General features: G+C 65.3%; 6 protein-coding genes across 8 annotated transcripts; 2 read left to right on the top strand and 4 right to left on the bottom strand.

The window, feature by feature from the left end:
• Nucleotides 1–10: 10 nt before the first annotated feature.
• On the top strand, nt 11–2,310 carry CHURC1 (churchill domain containing 1). Of its 2 annotated transcripts, none has more exons than XM_065755546.1 (4): nt 11–61; nt 978–1,113; nt 1,606–1,676; nt 2,120–2,310. In XM_065755546.1, exons 1-4 carry the CDS (start codon nt 26–28, stop codon nt 2,210–2,212), a joined length of 336 nt encoding a protein of 111 aa, XP_065611618.1. In that variant the 5' UTR covers nt 11–25; the 3' UTR covers nt 2,213–2,310. The 2 variants fall into 2 exon arrangements, with proteins under 2 accessions (XP_065611618.1, XP_065611617.1); XM_065755545.1 differs by lacking the exon at nt 11–61 and adding an exon at nt 818–894.
• A 494-nt stretch (nt 2,311–2,804) lies between these two features.
• On the bottom strand, nt 2,805–3,655 carry GPX2 (glutathione peroxidase 2). Its single transcript, XM_065729101.1, has 2 exons — nt 3,376–3,655; nt 2,805–3,301 (listed from the first exon to the last, which is right to left on the bottom strand). The coding sequence occupies exons 1-2, from the start codon at nt 3,598–3,600 to the stop codon at nt 2,951–2,953; spliced, it is 576 nt and encodes a 191-aa protein (XP_065585173.1). The 5' UTR covers nt 3,601–3,655; the 3' UTR covers nt 2,805–2,950.
• A 774-nt stretch (nt 3,656–4,429) lies between these two features.
• On the bottom strand, nt 4,430–6,467 carry RAB15 (RAB15, member RAS oncogene family). Its single transcript, XM_065755527.1, has 7 exons — nt 6,258–6,467; nt 5,617–5,677; nt 5,426–5,486; nt 5,259–5,336; nt 5,080–5,169; nt 4,715–4,780; nt 4,430–4,650 (listed from the first exon to the last, which is right to left on the bottom strand). Exons 1-7 carry the CDS (start codon nt 6,379–6,381, stop codon nt 4,495–4,497), a joined length of 636 nt encoding a protein of 211 aa, XP_065611599.1. The 5' UTR covers nt 6,382–6,467; the 3' UTR covers nt 4,430–4,494.
• A 786-nt stretch (nt 6,468–7,253) lies between these two features.
• FNTB (farnesyltransferase, CAAX box, subunit beta) lies at nt 7,254–10,852 on the top strand. Its single transcript, XM_065755538.1, has 12 exons — nt 7,254–7,370; nt 7,996–8,060; nt 8,136–8,208; nt 8,378–8,469; nt 8,954–9,100; nt 9,187–9,270; nt 9,353–9,439; nt 9,512–9,641; nt 9,742–9,874; nt 10,088–10,199; nt 10,277–10,391; nt 10,479–10,852. Exons 1-12 carry the CDS (start codon nt 7,272–7,274, stop codon nt 10,578–10,580), a joined length of 1,239 nt encoding a protein of 412 aa, XP_065611610.1. The 5' UTR covers nt 7,254–7,271; the 3' UTR covers nt 10,581–10,852.
• A 232-nt stretch (nt 10,853–11,084) lies between these two features.
• Nucleotides 11,085–13,703, bottom strand: MAX (MYC associated factor X). Of its 2 annotated transcripts, none has more exons than XM_065755530.1 (5): nt 13,613–13,703; nt 13,449–13,475; nt 12,141–12,247; nt 11,779–11,909; nt 11,085–11,671 (listed from the first exon to the last, which is right to left on the bottom strand). In XM_065755530.1, the coding sequence occupies exons 1-5, from the start codon at nt 13,646–13,648 to the stop codon at nt 11,484–11,486; spliced, it is 489 nt and encodes a 162-aa protein (XP_065611602.1). In that variant the 5' UTR covers nt 13,649–13,703; the 3' UTR covers nt 11,085–11,483. The 2 variants fall into 2 exon arrangements, with proteins under 2 accessions (XP_065611602.1, XP_065611601.1); XM_065755529.1 differs by having other exon boundaries at nt 11,779–11,902; nt 12,140–12,247; nt 13,613–13,663.
• Nucleotides 13,704–13,995: 292 nt separating this feature from the next.
• On the bottom strand, nt 13,996–16,700 carry UNC93B1 (unc-93 homolog B1, TLR signaling regulator). Its single transcript, XM_065755523.1, has 10 exons — nt 16,602–16,700; nt 16,382–16,523; nt 15,983–16,298; nt 15,789–15,918; nt 15,619–15,712; nt 15,417–15,541; nt 15,106–15,288; nt 14,755–15,028; nt 14,337–14,455; nt 13,996–14,259 (listed from the first exon to the last, which is right to left on the bottom strand). The coding sequence occupies exons 1-10, from the start codon at nt 16,674–16,676 to the stop codon at nt 13,996–13,998; spliced, it is 1,722 nt and encodes a 573-aa protein (XP_065611595.1). The 5' UTR covers nt 16,677–16,700.
• Nucleotides 16,701–18,934: the final 2,234 nt, after the last annotated feature.

Genomic DNA, 18,934 nt, shown 5'->3' with positions numbered 1-18,934 from the left:
GGCGGGGACGCTGTGCCGCCCCGCAATGCAGCACGGCGGCCCGCCCCGGCCAGCACCGCCGGTACCGGGAGAGCCGGGAGGGAGGAGCGGGGCGGAGAGAGACGGGATGGCGGGGGGGGCCGAGGAGCTCTCCCAGTTAGGGATGGGTAACCCCAGTCGGTTCGAAGTGCCCCCCCCAGTTAGGGCTAGGTGAACCCCCCAATAGCTTTGTGCGTCCTCCAAGGAAGTGGTAGGTGCCCCCAATTGGCCTTAGTTACCCTCCCCCTCCCTCCCTGATACGGCTGGGGAGTCCCAATTAATCCTACGATCCCACCCACTGTGTGCTGGCTGCCTCCCCATAGCGATGCTTACTCCCTCATTTAGCGCTGGGGACCCTAATTAGGTCTACGAGACGCCCTGGTGACCCCCTCCCTCCCTCCAGTAGTCTTGGGTACACCCTCATCAGCGCTGGGTGACCCCACTCGGTCCTGGGTGTCACCCATTTAGTGCCAGGTGACCCACAGCGGCCCTACGTTCCCCCGGGCTAGCGCTGGGTGCCCCCACGTAGCGCTGGGTGCCCCCCCACGGCCCTGGATACCCCCTCATTATTCCCGGGCAACCCGTCTCGGTCCTCAGCGCCCCGCCGGTTCACGCTGGACTCCCGCAGCCGGTGCCCCACCAGCCCGAGGAGCCCTCCCCACACCGACTAAGTGCCAGCCACCCCTAATTAACGTCGCCAATTAACACCAAGACCTCCCCCCCCAGAGCTCCGAGCATCCCCCCCTTCCTCCCGCCCCTCTTAACGAGGAGCAAAAGCCACGCCCCCCTGCGAAAAGTCTCGCGAGAAGCGGCGGAAGTGTCGCGAGAAGCGGCGAGATGTGCGGGGGCTGCGTGGGCACGGAGTACCCGGAGCGGGTAGGCCGCAGGCGGGCCGGGGATGTCGGGCGGCACCGGGAGGGCCGGAGCCCGGTACCGAGCGGTGCGGTGTCACCTCGCAGGGCACCACCTGCCTGGAGGGCGGCTCCTTCCTCCTCAACTTCGTGGGGTGCGCGCGATGCGGCCGCCGTGACTTCGTGCTGCTGGGCAACCGCGCCTCCGGCCTGCACGGCGACGATGAGATCATCACCTACGATCGTGAGCCTGAGGGGTTGGGGGTCTGGTGGGGTGGACCGGGCTCTTGGGGGGCGGTTCCGGGCGTTGCTTAGGGGGGTGTGATCGTTCTTGTGGAAGGGGGGGGGTTGGGGCTCAGGGTGCTGGAGGTCTGGTGTCTGAAGGGGTAATTGGTGGGGTTTGGTGCTTCAAAGGGAGGGGGGTTGGGGGCCTTTTGGGAGATATTAGGGGCTCTGGTTAGTCTGGTGCCTTAAGGGGGTAATTGTTGGGAGTCTGAAGCCTTGGGGGGGGGGATATTGAGGGTTTGGTGCCCACTGAGGCGCTGGGGGGGTGGGGGGGTTGGTGCTTTGAGACCTTGCCTGGGGATCAGGGGGCTCAGCATCGCAGGGTAGGGACTTAGCCCCACACGGGGCCTCAGCTGGGTTCAGGAGCGAAGCCGAGGGTCCCCAGTGACCACTGTGCCCGCAACTGGGCAGATCCCCATCCCTGAAGGCCCTTACCTGGTCTCCTCCACAGACCTGTGCAAGAACTGCCACCACCTGATCGCACGCCACGAGTACACCTTCAGCGTGGTGGATGACTACCAGGTACATCCTCTGGGAATTGGGGGTGTTCTGCTGTGCCGCAGGGTCTCCCCAGCTGCGGGGTTGCCCTCAGCCTTGCTGGTGCCCGCCCACCCTCACAGCCACTGGAGGGAGCTGGAGGTGAGCAGCAGCTCGGGGTCACCTGCGGCGATGGCACTGATCCCGGTATCGCTCATGTGCAGCTCAGGAGCTCCGTGGCACACACGAAAGCGGCCACCCCACGCTCCCCATCCCTCTTCCCTGGCACATTTCCCATTCAGAAGCAAAGCACTGGAAAATGGGCTCCGGGCAGCCGGTGGGACGGGGTCCTGGGGGGCGAAACGCAATCCGCTGCGATCTGATTGCAATCGGGGATCGGGTGTCGGCCCCAGCTCAGGTTTCCTCGGTGGTGGAGGGAGGGGATAGCGTGGCCTGAGCCCCCCTCCCTGTGCCGTGTTCTGCTCCAGGAGTACACTATGCTGTGCCTGCTGTGTGGCCGCGCTGAGGACTCGGTCAGCATCCTGCCTGACGACCCACGCCAAATGACCCCGCTCTTCTGAAGGCAGTTTATAACCCGGGGGTGTGTGTGGGGGGGGGTCTTCAGCCCTGACTTGAGCCCCCTTTGTGCTGAAGAAAGGAAAGGTGGGGGTGGGGGTGCAGCCTGTTGGCACCCCGAAGCGATTCCACGTAGCACAGCCGCCAGAGGAGCGTGAGCAATAAAGGTGAATGTGGTACAGCTCGGAGCTGCATGCTGGGGCATTCTGTGTTTGTTCCCTCCTCCCACACCCCCCCCCCCCCGAAATGGAAATAGGGGCTGGGGGTGATGTGGTCCCCCTGTGCCCCACATTCCAGTGCTTGCTCTGCTCCTAACCCCCTACCTGCATCATTCCCCCTTGTAGGGCTGTTGCCTCACCGTAGCTGCTGTGCCCCACTTGGGGGCACTCATTCCTGCCGTGGGCAGGGCAGGGTGGCACACCCTCACTGTGAGGCTGCAGAAACTGCTTCCACCTCCTCCCTCCCTCCCTCCCTGCCGTGGGGCTGCCCCAGGCTTGGCACTGTTCCACCCCCCACGGGCACTTCCTGCATCCCATGCGCTCGGTGTCTCAAAAACCAGGAAGGAAAGAGGAGGGGGGGCGGGGGGTTGGTCTCAGGTGCTGCCTCCAGCTCATTTATTGCCTCTGGCCCCCATCCCAGCGGCCCCAGCCCTCCACCCCATCAGGCCCACTCCCCGGGAGGGTTTCGGAGGGGGCCGTCACCCGGCGGAGGGCAAGGGCTGTGTGGGTGGGGGGGGTCTGGCCCTACTTGGCCAGCTTGAGGAGGCGCTGGATGTCGGGCTCGATCTGGGCAGTGGGCAGGCGAGGGCTGTAGCGGCGGAAAGGTTCCCCCTCGGGCCCCACCAGGAACTTCTCAAAGTTCCAGGAGATGTCGGAGCGCCTCACGGGGCTCCACACCAGGAAGCGGGGTTCGGTCATCAGGTGATCTGCCTCATCCACCGGGGCGGGCAGGTGGGCCTTCAGGTAGGCAAAGACGGGGTGGGTATCCTGCCCGTTCACCTGGCACTTCTGGAACAGGGTGAAGTTGGGCTCGAAGCCACCCCCCGGCCGCACGTGCTTGAGGCAGTTGAGGATCTCCTCGTTGGTGCCGTTCTCCTGGCAAGGATACGAGGGGCTGAGGCGTGTTGTGGCTGACCCCCCGCGATCCCCTCGTCCCCGTGGCTTTTTACCTGGTAGCCGAACTGGTTGCAGGGGAAGCCCAGCACCACCAGCCGCCGTGGGTAGCGTGCCTGCAGCTGGTTGAGCTGGGTGTAGTCCCGCACCGTGGTCCCTCAGAGCGACGCCACGTTCTCGATGAGGACCACGCGCCCTCGGAAGACGTTGAAGTCCACCTTCTCCCCCTGCAAGGAGGTGGCACTCAGGTCGTAGAAGGACTTGGCGATGGGGACGCTCATGGCTGCGGGTGATGGCGTGCTCTGCCGCCCGCCCGCCCGCCTTAAAGGCTGCCCTGCACCCACGTGAGTGGGTGGAAACCAGAGCCAGCCCACCCGCTGGCACCTGCCCAGGAACAGGGCGGGGGAAGGCCAGGGCAGTGCCACCGGCCTCAATTATTCATGTCGCTGCCACAGTGTGGAGCTAGAAGAAGCCAGGTGGATGGGGGGTGCTGGGCGCGCTTGCCCCCGCGTTGTCCTAGTGCCCAACCATCCAGCTGCCCCCCACCACCTCGTTTACGCATCCGTCCCAGTGCCCACCACCATTCTAATGCCATTCCACCCCAGTGCACACCCAATGTGTGTGTGCACTGGCGCCTGTCACCGTTCTAGTGCCCACCCAGCCCTGTGCTCAACACCATCCCAACACCAACACGTCCCAGTGCCCACCACTACCCTGACAGCCACCGCCATCCTGCTGCCCCTCCACCCCGCTGCCTACGATCATCCTAATGCCCACACTTCCCAGTTCCCACCAGCATCCCGCTGCCCGCCCATCCCAGTGCCCGCAGCTTGGTGGCCACGGCCCCGTTCCCACTGCATCTCTGCCACCCTGTCTCCACCCTGGGAAAGGGGACACTGGCGGGTCCCCTCCATTATTCATCACTGCTCGGGTTGCCGCAGTGCCGGGGACGCCACGGTGGCACCGCCGGGTGACACCGCTCCCAGTGGGGGGGGCTCCAGCATCTCCTTTATTGTGGAAACAGTGCAAAACAGGGGTGCGGGGTGTGCAAACAGTGCCGAGACCCCCCCCCCCCCAAACACCAAGGGGTTGCGGTGAAGTGGGGGGGGTAAGTCCCCATCCCTTGTGCCCCCCCACCATGCCCCCTCTGTAGCAGGGCCGGGGGAGGCCAGGCTTCAACACCAGCAGTTTTTGGGGTTGTCGATCCCCCCCGGGGTCTGCTGCTCATCCTCTTCCAGCTGGGCCAGCTCTGGGGGGGCCGTGGCAGTGCGCAGCCCTGCCAGCTCCTTGCGGTGAGCCTGCAGCACCAGCTCCGTCAGCCGGGTGAAGGACTGCGGGGAAACGGGGTCAGCCTTTGGGATGGGGTGGGACGCACCCCCCTTCGGCCCCACGCACCTCCTTTATGTTCAGGTTGCTGCAGGCACTGGTCTCGTAGAAGTCCATTCCATACTCCCGGGCAAGCTGCGAGGCAAAGGGCTCGGCGGTGCCGATGGGATTTTGGGGTGAGGGGTTAACCCCCCCCCCTTCATTTGTCACCATTATCCACCCCCCCACCCCCCCCAAGCCCTTCTGGCTCCCAGCACTGGGACAGGTGGATGGACCCATGGGGTGCACATTCTACAGCCATGAATTGGGGGGGGGGCATTTGGAGAGAGATCCTGCGTGACGCTGGGGGGAGTGCAGGGGGATGCTTAGGGATGCTCAGGATGCACGAGGCCCTGGGGGGGGGTCCTGGTGCTGCCCCCCCGCCCCCAGCTCACCTGCAGCCCTTGCTCTTTGGCCACTTGCCTCTTGTGCTCCTCATCCGCTTTGTTCCCAATGAGGATCTTCTGGACGCCGTCGGGTGCATACTGAGAAAAGAAATGGGGGGGGGGTGGGCAGCACATCAGCCCCTCTCCTCCCACCTATAAACGAGAGGGACCCCCCTCTGAGCCCCCACCTCGTCCACGTCGCTGGCCCACTTGACGATGTGCTGGTAGGAGCGCTCGCTGCTGATGTCATACACCAGGAAGATGCCCTACAGGAGAGGCACCGGGGGGGGAGGCGGGGGGGGGCAGCACCTGGACCTCCCCGTGCCTCAGTTTCACCCCCTTGTTCCCCTATTACCTGTGCCCGCCGGTAGTACTGCTTGGTGATGGTCTGGTACCGCTCCTGCCCTGCTGTGTCCCTGGGGGCATGGAGGGGGTTGGGGAGAGGGGGTGGGGTCACTCCTCACACCACCCCACACCCCAGCTGAACCCCGAGTGGGGCCACCACGGGGCGCGGCCCCCCCCCTCCCCCGCCCCCCGAGCACTCACCAGATCTGGATGCGCACCTTGATGCCATCCACCTCGATGGTCTTCATCTTGAAATCCACCCCTGAGTGGGAGGAGGGCAGCATTATTACCGTTATTCTTCTCAGGGGAAGGGGGGTGGGGGCTGGGACTGCTCCGTGCCCCCCCTCCGGGACCAGGGACACCCCCCCCCCGCTGCCTTCATCCCTCCCGGCCCGCAGCGAGCTGTGCTGTGCCACACACTGAGCCCCCACCGCGCTCCTGTGATGCCCCCAGCACTGCAGCTCCCCGCTGCTGCCGTCCCCAGCGCGGTGGCTCCTGCTGCCCCTACTTCCCCGCGGTTTCCCGGTGCCGCTCCCCACCTTCCCAATTCTCCCAGCTCCTTCTTCCCCAGTTTCCCCTCTTCCCGTTGCTCCCGGTTTCCCATTTTCCCACTGCCCACCGCTCCCGGTGCCCCCGGTTCCCAGGTGCCCCCAGCCTCCCGGTACCGCGATGCTCCCGGTTCCCTCTCTCCCCCGGCGTTCCCAGCTCCCGTTGCCCCCGCTCTGCTCCCTCCCCCCCCCCACCCGCTACCCCCGCTTTCCCGTTGCTCCCGCTACCCGCCCGCTTTCCCGTAGCTGCCACCCCCCCCCTCCATCCCCTCCGCATCCCCGGGGTGCGGGTACCGATGGTGGAGATGTGCGCCGGGTGAAACTCGCTGTCGGTAAAGCGGCACAGCAGGCACGTCTTGCCCACGCCCGAGTCGCCGAGCAGCAGCAGGCGGAACAGCACGTCGTACTGCTTGGCCATGGCGGCCTCGCGGCGCCGCCGGGCCGGGGGCGGGGATCCTGCGGGATGGCACCGGGGCGGGGCGCGGGGATGCGCCGGGCAACCGGGAGAGAGGGAGGGGGAGAAAGGTGGAGGCACACGTGTTTTTAAAGAGGGGGATGTGGGGGATGGGGTGGGGGGGGATATAGGGAGGGACTAGGGGATGTGGGGGATGGGTTTGGGGAGGGGGGGGTCGTGGGGATACGATGGACGGGAGTTTGGTGGGTGACAGATGAGGACACACCGGGGGACATCCGTGTAAGACGTCGCTGGGGAAGCACTGGGGGTACAGATGCTCCAACGTGCAGATGGGGCAGGAGGAACCGGGGGGGGGGGGGGGGTGAACCAGTGCCCGGGGGAGCACGTGCACAGATTTGGGCCCAAGGGACGTGGGTGACACGGATGGGAACGCAGCAGCGGATATCTGGGGGTCACCGGGAGGGTCACCGGGAGGGGGGTGCAGGGGGCACGGCCGAGGGTTTGGGGCAGGGTGTGCGGGTGACAGGTGGGGACGCAGCAGGGAACGCCCGGGGTCACAGCAGGGGACAGCAGCGACGGTGGGGACTCCCGTGTCACCGGGGAGGCAGCACCGGGGGTGGGCGGGGGGTTACGGGGTTGGGACGTTCAGAGCTACCCCGGGCCCGGCCCGAGCGTCGCGACGCCGCGAAGTGACACCGCGGCCACGCTGCGACACGGAGCCACGTGACCCCGCAACGCCACCGCGCCGCCACGCAGCGCCCGCTGCCCCGGAGTGGGCGGGGCTTTCCGGGCGAACTGGGCGTGGTCAGAGAAGGGAGTGGGCGTGGTCGCCGCGAAAAGGGGGCGTGGTCTTTTGTCCCCGCCCGGCCGCCGTCGGCCCGGCCGGCAGCAGCATGGCGGGGGCCTGCCCGCAGGGCCCCGGTCCGCACGGCCCCGGCGGGAGGCGGCGGTTGCGGGAGGACGGCGTGAGGACGCACACCTCCGCCGAGCAGGTGCGGGGAGAGAGAGGTTGTGGGGCCGGGGGGATGAGGGATCGGGGTCTGAGAGGCTGCGGGGCCGGGGCTGAGGTATAGTGCGGTCTGAGGGGTCGGAGAGTGAGGTGGTCAGGGGACCGGGATCGGAGGGGGGCTGCGGGATGCGGGGTGTGAAGGGGCCATTGATCTGGTTGCGGGGTCTGAGAGGGGCGTGGGGCCGGGATCTGAGGTACTGGGGTCTGAGGGGCAGGCTGCGGAGCACGGGGATGTGTGGGAGCCGTGGAGCTGGGGCTGAGGGGCGGGGGATGAGGCTGAGGTCCGAGAGGGGCTGAAGGATCGAGGTCTGAGGGGCTGCAGCTGGGCGATGCTGTGGGTCTGGGGTCCGAGAGTGCCAGGGTCTGAGGCTCCATGGGGCCAGGTGTGAGGCAGTGAGGGGCTGAATTCCCCTTCTCCAGCTCCAGGGTGCATTGCTTAACCCTGGGGCTAGGAAGCCCCAGCTGCACTTCTTGCATCAGCACCCTCAGCCCCTGGGGTGCTGGGGCGGGACGGGGAGAAAGCTTTAACCTTAGACCTAAAGTGAGCAGAGGCTGCATGGCGTGGCAGCTCCTGGCACTGACTGCGTGCTCTCCTTCTTGCGCCGCAGAGCAAAGTGGAGGACATTGTGCAGGAGGTGTTCGATGCCTACAAGACGAACCACCACAGTGTGCAGTAAGTCCACCTGTGAGTGCTCTCCCAGCACGTTCTGGCCTGGGGCAAAGCTGAGCCCTGCCTGCTGCCTTGCAGGTTCGTCCTGCAGAGGGAGAAGCACTTCCACTACCTGAAGAGAGGCCTCCGGCAGCTGGGTGAAGCCTACGAGGTACGGAGTGCAGCCCCAGGGCTCCTTGATGAACCCTTCAATTGTCACCGAGTGCTTCCTGCCCTGGAGGTTGCTCCTGTGCCACGGGGTTCCTCAGGGCGGTGGATTTGGGATTTGCCCTGCCCGGAGCCCCTGTAGCCTCTCGTGTCCCCCCCTCCTGTCCCTGTAGTGTCTGGATGCCAGCCGTCCCTGGCTCTGCTACTGGATCCTGCACAGCCTGGAGCTGCTGGAGGAGCCCATTCCCCAGTCAGTCGCCTCCGAGTAAGTCCTCCCCCAGTCCTGGGGGGGCACCGAGGGGGCTGCACCCCGTGAGCCATGTCAGAGCTGCTCAGCGTGGGCGGCCTGCTCCCAGAGGTGCCCGCTGCCCTGTCCTTTGGGGCCACCTCCCGCCGTCCCCGTGTCCCTGGCGCCGGCACAACGGTGCTTTGTGTCCTGCGGGGCCCTCAATGCTGCCTATTCTTGCCGGCCAGCATCTCGTGACAGAGGGAGGTGGGGGGAGATACAGGAGCCAGCATCCACCTCCTGTGGGGCGGGGTGCTCCCCAGGACAGATGGGACACATCACCAAGGTGGAAATCCCCCTGGAAACACCTGGGGACGCTGGGCTGGAGCTAGAACTCTTTGCTACTATGGGATGTGCTAAGGGAAGGCTCAGTGCCACCCTGGGGGTGCCATCCTCCTGCCCACTCCGCACCGGTGTCTTTCTCTGGTCGTTGTCCCCAACTTTTCCCCCCTCGTCCCCACAGCGTCTGCCAGTTCCTGAGCTGCTGCCAGAGTCCCCAGGGGGGGTTTGGGGGGGGCCCGGGCCAGCACCCCCACCTCGCCCCCACCTACGCTGCTGTCAACGCGCTCTGCATCATCGGCACAGAGGAAGCGTATAGCATCATCGATAGGTACAGGAGGGTGGTGGGGGGCTGCGGTTGGGGGTGGGGCTCTGGCTCCATGTTGCCCCACACACCCCCTCATCCTTCTGCTGCAGGCAGAAGCTGCTGGAGTACCTGCACACGCTGAAGCAGCCCGATGGCTCCTTCCTGATGCATGTGGGCGGTGAGGTGGACGTCAGGTGGGTGAGCTGTCCCCTACGCAGCCCCCCTGCCCCCCAGGGGCGGGAGACAGAGACATTGCCCCCTTCCCCCCCCACCCAGGAGTGCCTACTGTGCTGCTGTGGTGGCATCGCTGACCAACGTCCTCACACCTGCGCTGTTCACTGGGACAGCTGAGTGGATAGCGAGGTGAGCCCAGGCCCAGAGGGTGGCACAGTTGGTGGCCCTTCTGTCACCGTCCTTAGTGTTGTCCTCGTGCAGGTGCCAGAACTGGGAGGGCGGCATCGGCGGGGTGCCAGGCATGGAGGCTCACGGCGGTTACACCTTCTGTGGGCTGGCAGCCCTGGTCATCCTGAAGAAGGAGCACCTGCTGAACCTGCGCAGCATGCTGGTGAGCATCACAGGGGGCCGTGGTGCTGGGGGGGTGGGGGGGGGTGGCAATCCTGGCGGTGACACCCGCTCCTGGTGATGACACCTGCTGTCCCACGCAGCACTGGGTGACTGGGAGGCAGATGCACTTCGAGGGAGGCTTCCAGGGCCGCTGCAACAAGCTGGTGGATGGCTGCTACTCCTTCTGGCAGGCAGGGCTGCTCCCCCTGCTGCACCGTGCCCTTCACGCTCAGGGTGAGTGGTCAAAAATGAGGAGAAGAGGGGCGGGCGCATCGGGCTTCGGCTCTGAGAAGCGTGCCTGTTTGTGGTTGGGGAAGGAACGAATGAGCTTGAGCGAGGAAACAAAGCGTGGCGTGGGCCCGGAGGGATCTTTGGGTAGGAAGAGGTTTCCCTGCGGTGGTCTCGGGGTGTTTAACAGACCCCCTTTCCTCCCTCTCCCCCGTGCAGGCGACACGGCGCTCAGCATGTCACGCTGGATGTTCGACCAGTCAGCTCTGCAGGAGTACATCCTGCTGTGCTGCCAGTGCCCAGCGGGGGGGCTGCTGGACAAGCCAGGAAAGTGAGTATCGAGGGGGGTGTGGGGGTGTACAGAGCCCCAGACCCCCCTGCTCAGCGTGCCCCCTCACCTTACCCCAGGTCACGGGACTTCTACCATACCTGCTACTGCCTGAGCGGGTTGGCCATTGCCCAGCACTTTGGCAGCGGAGATCTGCACCACGAGCTGGTCCTGGGCATCCCCGAAAACCGCCTGGTAAGTGAAGACGCGGGGGGAAGGGATGTGCAGCTCCATCTTCAGGGCTTTTTCAGGCTCAAAGTACTTCGTCCTTCCCTCTGGCAGCGGCCCACGCATCCCGTCTACAACATCGTGCCGGAAAAAGTGGTGAAGGCGGTGATGCACTTCTTGCAGCAGCCTGTGCCCAGCCTGGAGGCAACAGGGTAGGGGTCTGCGCTCCACCCATCCGGGCAGAGCGTGGCCCTCAGGGTGCTAACGATACCAAAAAGGAGCCAGGGGGCCATAAAGCAGAGCTGCTGCCTGCCCTCAGGGTGAGTAAGGAGCACGGGAAGGTTCCCAGCCCTGCTCCCCCCCTCCCCAACCCCAAGAAAACACAGTTGCCATGGGGAAGGATAAAATAAGTTTTGGGTTGGTTTTTTTTTTTCCTTTTTATTATTTATAAGTCTTATAGTAAAGGGAAGCCTTAACTTGCAAGACAACTCTGAGCAGTATGTACAACATACTTTAGATCCATGGAATGAACGGCGTTAAAATGGGGTCACCTACAGGGAGGGAGGGGCTGGGGGGGAGGGAATGCCACAAATGTGGGGAGGGGGTTTGTGGTGTGTGTGAGATGGGGAGGGAGGGACATAGGGTGGGACGCACACGCAGACCACCCAGCCCGAGCCCTGCAGCTCCATGCTGTGGAGGGCAGCGGGGTGCCTTGCACACGCAGGAAATAAATAGCAGTACCCCCCAGCCCAGTGCTCACCCCCTGGGGGTGCCCACGGGTAAGCAATGGGGGCCGGGGGGGGGATGCCCGCCTCCTGCACAGCCTCACGCTCAGCTCAGGGCTGCGGTGGTCCCTGGGTATAAATAGAAATGCTCATATAAAATCGAAGGGGGGGGAGGGGGCGCAGAGAGGGGCTCACTAGCGGCATGGGGAGGGGTTGAAGGGAGTGGAGGAGGGGGGGGGGGGGAGGTGGGGACATCTCCGCTCAGTCGGGGTCCCCCAGACCCCCCCCCCCACCCCAGGAGTCCGGCGCTGGGGGGGCCGCGAGGGTGCAGCCCCAGAGCCTTGAGGAGAGAAGGACAAGTCCTTAGGGGGCCAGGGGGCAGGTGCGGGGGGGCCTAGCTGGCCTCCATGCGCAGCTTCTTCCTGCTCTGTGGCTCGTCGGGCTCCGAGTCGGAGCTGGAGTCGGAGCCGCCGTCGAAAGCGGAGATGGCGCTGCCTTTGGGGTTGGTGTAGAGGCTGCTGTCCGCCGCCGGGTAGTTGGCCTGCAGCTGGGCGCTCGAACGCGCCTTCTCCAGGGCACGCACTGCAAGGCAGGGGGTGTCACAGCCCGGGGGTGTCACAGCCCGGGGGTGGGGCCTGGCATTTGTAACCCCCCCCCCCCCCCCGTTCCCAGCACGCAGCTGCACTCACCTTGCTGCTCCAGCAACGCGTTCTGCCGCTTGAGGTCATCGATGTCCTGCTGGTGCGTGTGGTTTTTCCGGCGCATGTACTGGATGTACTCTGTGGCTTTGTCCAGGATTTGGGCCCGGGATGCCTGTGGCAATAGTGGGAAAACGCCGTGGGCCAGATAAAGACCTCGGCTCTGCCGTGGGGTGGAGTGCGTGGCTGAGGGCAGCGCTGGGTTTCCACCACGTGCCAAAACCTCAGAGCCGGGCAACGTTTGCAGGGAGGAAGAAGCACTGCTCCACTCGCCATAGCCAAGGGAGGGGGAGGGCAGAAAGGTCCACCCCTCCCTCCCCCAGAGGCGTGCTGCCACGCTCCACAACCTCACCTTCTCGCCCTGCAGGGAGGGCACGGAGTCACGCAGGCTGTGGAAGCTGTCCTTGATGTGGTCCCGCCGTTTGCGCTCCAGTGCGTTGTGGTGGGCTCGCTTGTCTGCCTGCAGCGTGGGGCACGTGCACACACAGTGTGTGTGTGTGTGGGGGGGGGGGGGGGGGGGGGAAGGAAGGCACGGTGCTTTCGGTTTCCCCGTGGCACAGCTTCCTGCTGTGGCTGAATCGGGGCTGGGCCCAGAAGTGTGTGTGGGGGGGAGCAGCTTCACAACCCCCCCCCCCAGGACCCGTCACAGCACACTGCTTCTGCATCGACCCAGGGGGCACGGCCTTCCCCCTGCTCCAAAAAGAGCCCACAGAGAGGTGGCTCCAGCCCCCCCCCCCCCCAACAGCCCCTGTTCAACACCACCGCCCCCCAGACCACCCCTGGGTCATCGCCCCCCCCCCAAGAGCAAAGCCCTGCAGGTGTCTGTTCCGACCTCCCAAGCCACAACACAACAATTGTTTGCTCCCCCCCACCCCCCCCTTCCCAACACAAAGTACCCTCTTATCAGCACAGCCTCTCAAACACAACCCCACCCCCCGAAAACAATCCTACAGATGTTCCCCTCCCTCAAAAGCCACAGCTCCAAACAAGTGTCCTCGTGGGACAATTTCCTCCCCCCAGTTTCCCCCCAAACAGAGCCCCACAGACACCTCCCATGACACAGTGCCCCCCCCCCCACAAAGACACATCCCACAGGTGTCACTGCCCCCCCAAACTCAACCCCATAGGGCCTCCATCATGACGTATCCCCCCATAACAGAACCCCACGAGTGTTCTCCCTGAAACACAGCCCTCCCATCCCCACAATCCCTCAACCAGAGCCCTCCCCCTTCTCCATGCAGCCCTCCCAAACACAGTCCCTCCCCCTAATATGATCCCACAGGTGCTCCCCCCCAAAACTGGACTCCACAAGTGACCCCCACCGTGACACACACCCTCACCCCCAAACACAACCACACCAGTGTTCCCCCCCCCCAAGACAGAGCCCTCCCACCACCACAGCCCCCTCCGAATCCCCTCCATAACAAAACCCCATAGCCATCCCCACATCTTTCCCCCCAAAAAAACGATCCCAAAGACGCATCCCACATCCGCTCCCCCCAGCAGCAGGATCCTATAGCCCCCCCCCTCCATCCTACTGAGTTCCTCCACGCACACCCCCCACCCCCACAGCCCTTCCCCCCCCCAAAATCGCCCCACAGGTGTCCCCCCCTCCACCAAAAACCCCACACAAGTGCCTCCCCCGCCCCCCCCCCACGTACCGCGGACAGGAAGCGGGGCTGCTCCTCCTGCGGGCCCCGGGAGGAGGAAGAAGCATGGAAGGGCGGAGGGGAGGAGGAAGAAGGGACAAACCCAACGTTACCCCCTCGCTGCCCACACCGGGGCGCCGGGGGGAGGGGGGGGGGACGCGGGTGGGCGGACTCACGTCGCTTTCCACCTCGATGTCATCGTTGTCGCTCATCGCTGCCGGCCAGGGAGCAGCGGGCCGCGCCGCCACAACAACAGCGCGCAGCGCGCATGCGCCCGCCCTTCCAGGCCGCCTGCCCGAGCGCGGGGCATTGTGGGGCGGGTAGTCCAGCCCGCCCCCTCCCGGAGCGGTCAGGTGACCGGAAGCGCCGCCGCCCTCTCCCCGTCGCCGAGGGGGCGTCGAAAGCGGCGCGACGGAGCGGGACGCGGGGATGGCGAGGGGATGAACCTTTATTGAGCTGGGGGTGAGCGGGCTGCTAGGCCGAACCCCCTGCAGGGCTGCTAGGCCGCTGCGCTGAGGCCTGTGGGGCCGCCTGAGGTGGCGAGGGCCCGCGGCCTTGCCTAATGTCTCCGCTCCCCTTCATCTCCTGGCGCCCCGCCCTCCTCCGCCGGCTGCCGGCGGTTGTCCCGGCTCGTCCCCTCTTCGCCGTCCGAGTTGGTTTCGTCAGAGTTGTCCTCCTCCAGGTAGCGGTAGCCGCTGGCCCTGTGGCGCGGCCGTGGCATGCGGGGCAGGCGGTAGGCCACGCGCCGTGCCAGCCGGCGCTCCATCCAGGTGTAGGATCCGGCCGCCAGGCCCAGCGCCAGCAGCATGAGGGACAGCTTGGCCTAGGGGATGGCATGTGGGACAGACTCACGTTGCCCCCCACCCCACCCCCACCCCACTTTATCCCAGCCCTGCTCACCTTCATGGGCAGCCCCGACCACAGGTACACGGCGAAGATGGCCAGTGCCTGCCACCAGTGGTAGATGGTGAAGATGAAGTCTTGGCGTTCTTTGTCTTCGTACAGCATGCCCAGGAGGACTGGGTGGAGGGAGACAGGCACGTGCCATCAGCATCCCCAACCCATGCTGGTGTCTTCTGCTCATTGCTAGTGGGCCAAGGAGGTGGGGAGCACTGGGAACACAGGATGAGCTGGGGGTGACGGGCCTTACCTACAGAGCTGGGGAACACCAGGGGGCACAAGGACAGAATGAGCTGGGGACAACCCGCCTTACCCACAGAGCTGGCACCACTGGGGATCACAAGGCCAGGATGACCTGGAAAACGACTTGCCCACCCCTTGCCACAGACAATCGCACTGGGACATTCCCCCTACTCACTGCTAATGCCAGTTTTGTTGAGGGCACTGCCCATGCCCCAGAGCGCGGCTATGGAGTAAAGCAGAGGTGCCTGCTCCACTTGTCGGGGCTTGGGTGCCCAGCAGAAGAGCGTCACCAGGATGGTGGCGTGGAGCAAGGCTCCGGCCAGCAGCGGGTACTGACGCCGCAGGCGCAGCATGCAGAGGGCAAGGCTGGAGCAGGTGGAGGCAGAGAAGCCGTAGGCCATCAGGAGGTACGCCAGCTTCTCCAGCCCCAGGGTGCACACGCCATAGTTCTGCATCGAGGACGGGCTCAGCATCGTGCAGCCGTGCCGTCCCCGTGCCACCACCCCATCCCGGCTCCGTGCCGTACCAGGGTGAAGTCGTTGCAGACGAAGAGCACCTCAAAGCCGCTGTAGATGAAGAAAGGGAGGAGGTGGCGGAGGCGATAGTCCCGCATGTGCTTGAAGGGCAGCTGGAATATGTTCCCCCAGCCAATGCTGCGCAGGTCAATCTCCTCGGTGGTCCGGTACGCCGAGCCGCAGAGCAGCAGGACCTGCATTGTGGAAGCTGATGGCCACCTGCCCCGTCCCGTGCATCTTGCGACCAGCAAAGAGGTTGGAAGTGGAAGATCTCGAAGGTCCCTTCCAACCCAAACCCATTCAGCGATGCTACGCAGCTCACCAGCAACATGGCGAGGAAGGCAGCTGCCATCAGGACGCTCTCCACCACGATGAGGTTGACGCTGCGGGGCAGACTGTGCAGCACCATCTTGTTGAAGCCCGTCAGCGTGCCGTGGCTCAGGGTACCTGCAGGGCCGTGCGCTGTGAGCTCAGCACCATGCAGGATGCTGCCAGCACCCCGCGGTGCCGCCCCGTGCTCTCACCGCAGTGCTTCACCCCGAACAGCGTGTGGTTGAGCTGGTAGATGTAATTGTTGAGGAAGAAGAGCGTGGGCATCTGCGCGCAGACGAAGCTCAGCTGCAGGATGCAGAGGGGTGGACACTCAGCACTGGGCTGTGCCCTTCGTCCCCTCCCTGTCCCCGCTGGCCCTCACGTGGAAGCAGATGTAGAAGATGGTCTGGAAGATGACGATGTAGGTGCTGCAGGCTCCGCGTGGTGCTTGCCGCTGCTCCTGCACGTGCTCCTCCTTGTAGTTGGCGTACTCGTAGTACTTCTGTGCCATCCTGTAGTGGGGCGTGGGTCAGCCTGCGCCCTGTCCCGCTGTCCCCTTGTCCCCCTGCCACCTACCGTGTAATGTAGTTGCCCAAGGAGGCCCAGAGTGGCACGATGGCCACCCCGATGGCCACGGCAGAGGGCACCAGCGTGAAGTAGCGCTCCCAGTAGTTGCTGGACACAAAGAGGGCATAGATGCCCACGGCCAGGAACATGGTCCACTTGGTGCCAAAGAACCGGATGAGGACGGGCGTGTAGAGCAGTGCCACCACCGGGGTGACATTGATGCCCATCAGCACTTTGTGGTCGATGTCCTCCAGCTCCAAGTTGCTGTACTTCACCTCCCGGTAGGTCTCGTCATAGTGCAGGATGAGCTGCATCTGCAGCAGGCCTGGGGGGTCCCAAACGCCATCACGTCACGACCCCGCCGCCATCAGGAGGTGGTCCCCCGTTTTTTGGGGGTCGGGGCCGTACCCAGGTAGACGCTGTAGGTCAGCATGGCGGCCAAGCTGGCAGCCAGCACGTTCTTCACCACGCCAAGGCGCTTGCGGCGGAAATACTTCTGCTCCTCCTCCTCCTCGTTGTAGTCCATGTGTGCCCCCACCATGTCATCCAGCTGCAGGAGCCCCACGCTCAGCCACGGGGTGCCGACCACGCAGCAGCGTCACCACCCCGCGGCCCCTCCCTGCCTCACCTGCGCCTCGGGGCCGTGCCTCTCCCCCGCTGCTCTTTTGGCCACATCCTGGCAGCAGCCGGGGTCCTTCTCCATCGCTGCTGTGTCTGCGGGGCGCCCTGGGGGTGTTGGGGGGACGGGGGGTGTCGGGGGGAAGCGTTTCCTGTGGCCCCAAACCCCGCACCCTTGGGCTTTGCAGCCCCAAACTTTGCACCCCTGTCCAGCACCCCCTGCTGCCCACACCCGGCACTGGGCAGCCATCATTCCTCCCCCCTCACACTGTGCACCCCAAACTCTGCGCCCTCGAGCTCCTGCACCCCCACATACTCCGCAACTGTGTGCCTGGCATCCCCAAACCCCGCACTCGGGAGCCCTCCATCCTCACAACACGTGCTCTGCCCCCGTCATTCCTCCATACATCCGCACCTATGAGCCTGGCACCCCCAAACCTTGCACCCACGTGCTCTGCACCCCTACAACCTGCCCCTGCCACTTCTCCATCCTCGCACCGCTCGGTCCCAAGCTCGGCACCCGGCTCCCTCGCACCCCCGTGCCCAGCAACCCCGGCCCCGCACCCCCAAACCCGGCAGCCCGGAGCTGGCTGCCTCCGCGCTGTGCCCGGCTTGGGGCGGAGCCGCCGCCGCTTCCTCTTTCTAATGGGGCGGGCGGGACAGGAGGGGGTTTAAAGGAGCCGCTCCGGGAGCCCCCGCCACCCCCACCCCCCACTTGCTCCCACCAGCGTCCAACTTTGCTGCGCCTGTCCCTTCTTGTGCTCTGTCCCTCGTTGTCACCTGTCTGCTTGTGTCCCCCTATCACCCGCACGTCCTCTGCCCCCCCCGCCCCTCCTGCCTGTGTGCCCGTGTCCCCCCCCCACCAGCACCCCCAGAAAGTGGAGGCAGGAGGGAGTTTGGCGGCTTTGCTCCGTCCCTGTCATCGGTCACCCGGAGCCAAGGGACAGATCTGGCCGAGCCGGTACTAAAGGAATGTCACACAGCGGGATGGGGACAGGGACAGCCCCAGGAGGGGTGCGGGATGACGCCCGTGCCCGCTGTGACCCCAAGCCCGGGGTGAGAGCGGTGAGCGCAGCCCCACAGCGTGCCCCCAAATATTTATTTGGGGTCCGGGGGTGACAATCTCCACTTTCCCCATGGACTGGGCATCACAAGCACCGGTGCCTCTTGCAGGTGTCCTCAGTGGGCATGCAGCATCCAGAGGGCAGCACTGCAGCCAGAAAACCCGAAATCAACCCCCAAATCGCCCTGCAGAGAATGGAAGTGCATTGTGGTGAATCTGGGACCCCAGTACTTGGGGGTGCTCCTCGGGATCAGGGGGCAGCAGCACCCCGGTGTCCGGACACGGTGCACGGGGCAGGGCCGCTGCCTTCCTGTTTACAAAGCAGCGTCATTAATTAGGGCGTGTGGGGAGCCAGAGTGAGTGGAGGGGAGGTGGGTGTGGGGTGAGCTTGGGGCTTGTTCCTGTAATGATGGGGTGGGAGCGGGCGTAGGGATGGCATCGCGTCCCCGTGGGATCTGCAGGGTCCCCTGGATCAGGGTTGACCCTGGGGAGCAGAGTGAGTGGGGTATCTGCGGGTCAGGGCTCACACTGATGGTTTGGTTGGGCCCAAGCCCCACTTGCCCCATGGGGAGCTCCCGTTCCCATCCCAACATCGGCCCCATGGAGGCGGGGTGCTCTCTCCCCACTGCCAGCCCCATGGAGGCGGGGCATCATCCTGCCCACCCCTGGACATGGGGCCAGGCCACCTGCCCCACAGCATTTAGGAGGGCCACCCCGAGCCTCAGCAGTGCCAGCCCAGCTTCGTGCTCCTCCTGCCACCACTCAGCCCCACAGGTAGGTACCTATGGGCCCCGACGTGGCACTCGGCCGCCCCGTCGTTGGGCTTGGCCTCGAGTGGGTTCCCTCGAGGAAGGGTGGGTGCGTTGGGTATGCAGAGGGGCATGGAAGCAGCTGTGGGGCTGTGGGTATCTCCCCTCGCCCCCCGTGTTTGGGCAGATCTTCATTTCAAGGGGGAGCAATGCTATGCCCAAAGGTGGCTGGGGGGCCGTACCAGTGCTGCCCTATAGTGGAGTGCGTGGGGAACCCAAGAGGGCATCCTGGGGTACCTCTGTGCCCTGGGGTCCTCCAAGCTGACCCCATATCAGTGGGGCAGTCCCGTGGCTGGAGGCCACCTGGGATGTGGGGAAGGGCATGGGAATTTCAGGCATCTCCAGCTGGCTGCTCCGGGCCCTCAGGAAGCTGCTCTGGACTGAGTCACGCTTCACTCAGGACAGCCCCGAGCACTCAGCTGCCTTCAAAGGGCCACCGTGGCCACGGTGCCGTGCTGTGGGGTGGCTGCT

Source organism: Cyrtonyx montezumae, unplaced genomic scaffold (assembly GCF_038088225.1).
Source record: "Cyrtonyx montezumae isolate F1298 unplaced genomic scaffold, pur_monq_1.0 scaffold_10, whole genome shotgun sequence".
Taxonomy (NCBI): domain Eukaryota; kingdom Metazoa; phylum Chordata; class Aves; order Galliformes; family Odontophoridae; genus Cyrtonyx; species Cyrtonyx montezumae.
The sequence above is the reverse complement of the archived record's forward strand: the minus strand, read 5'-3'. Positions and strand labels throughout refer to the sequence as shown.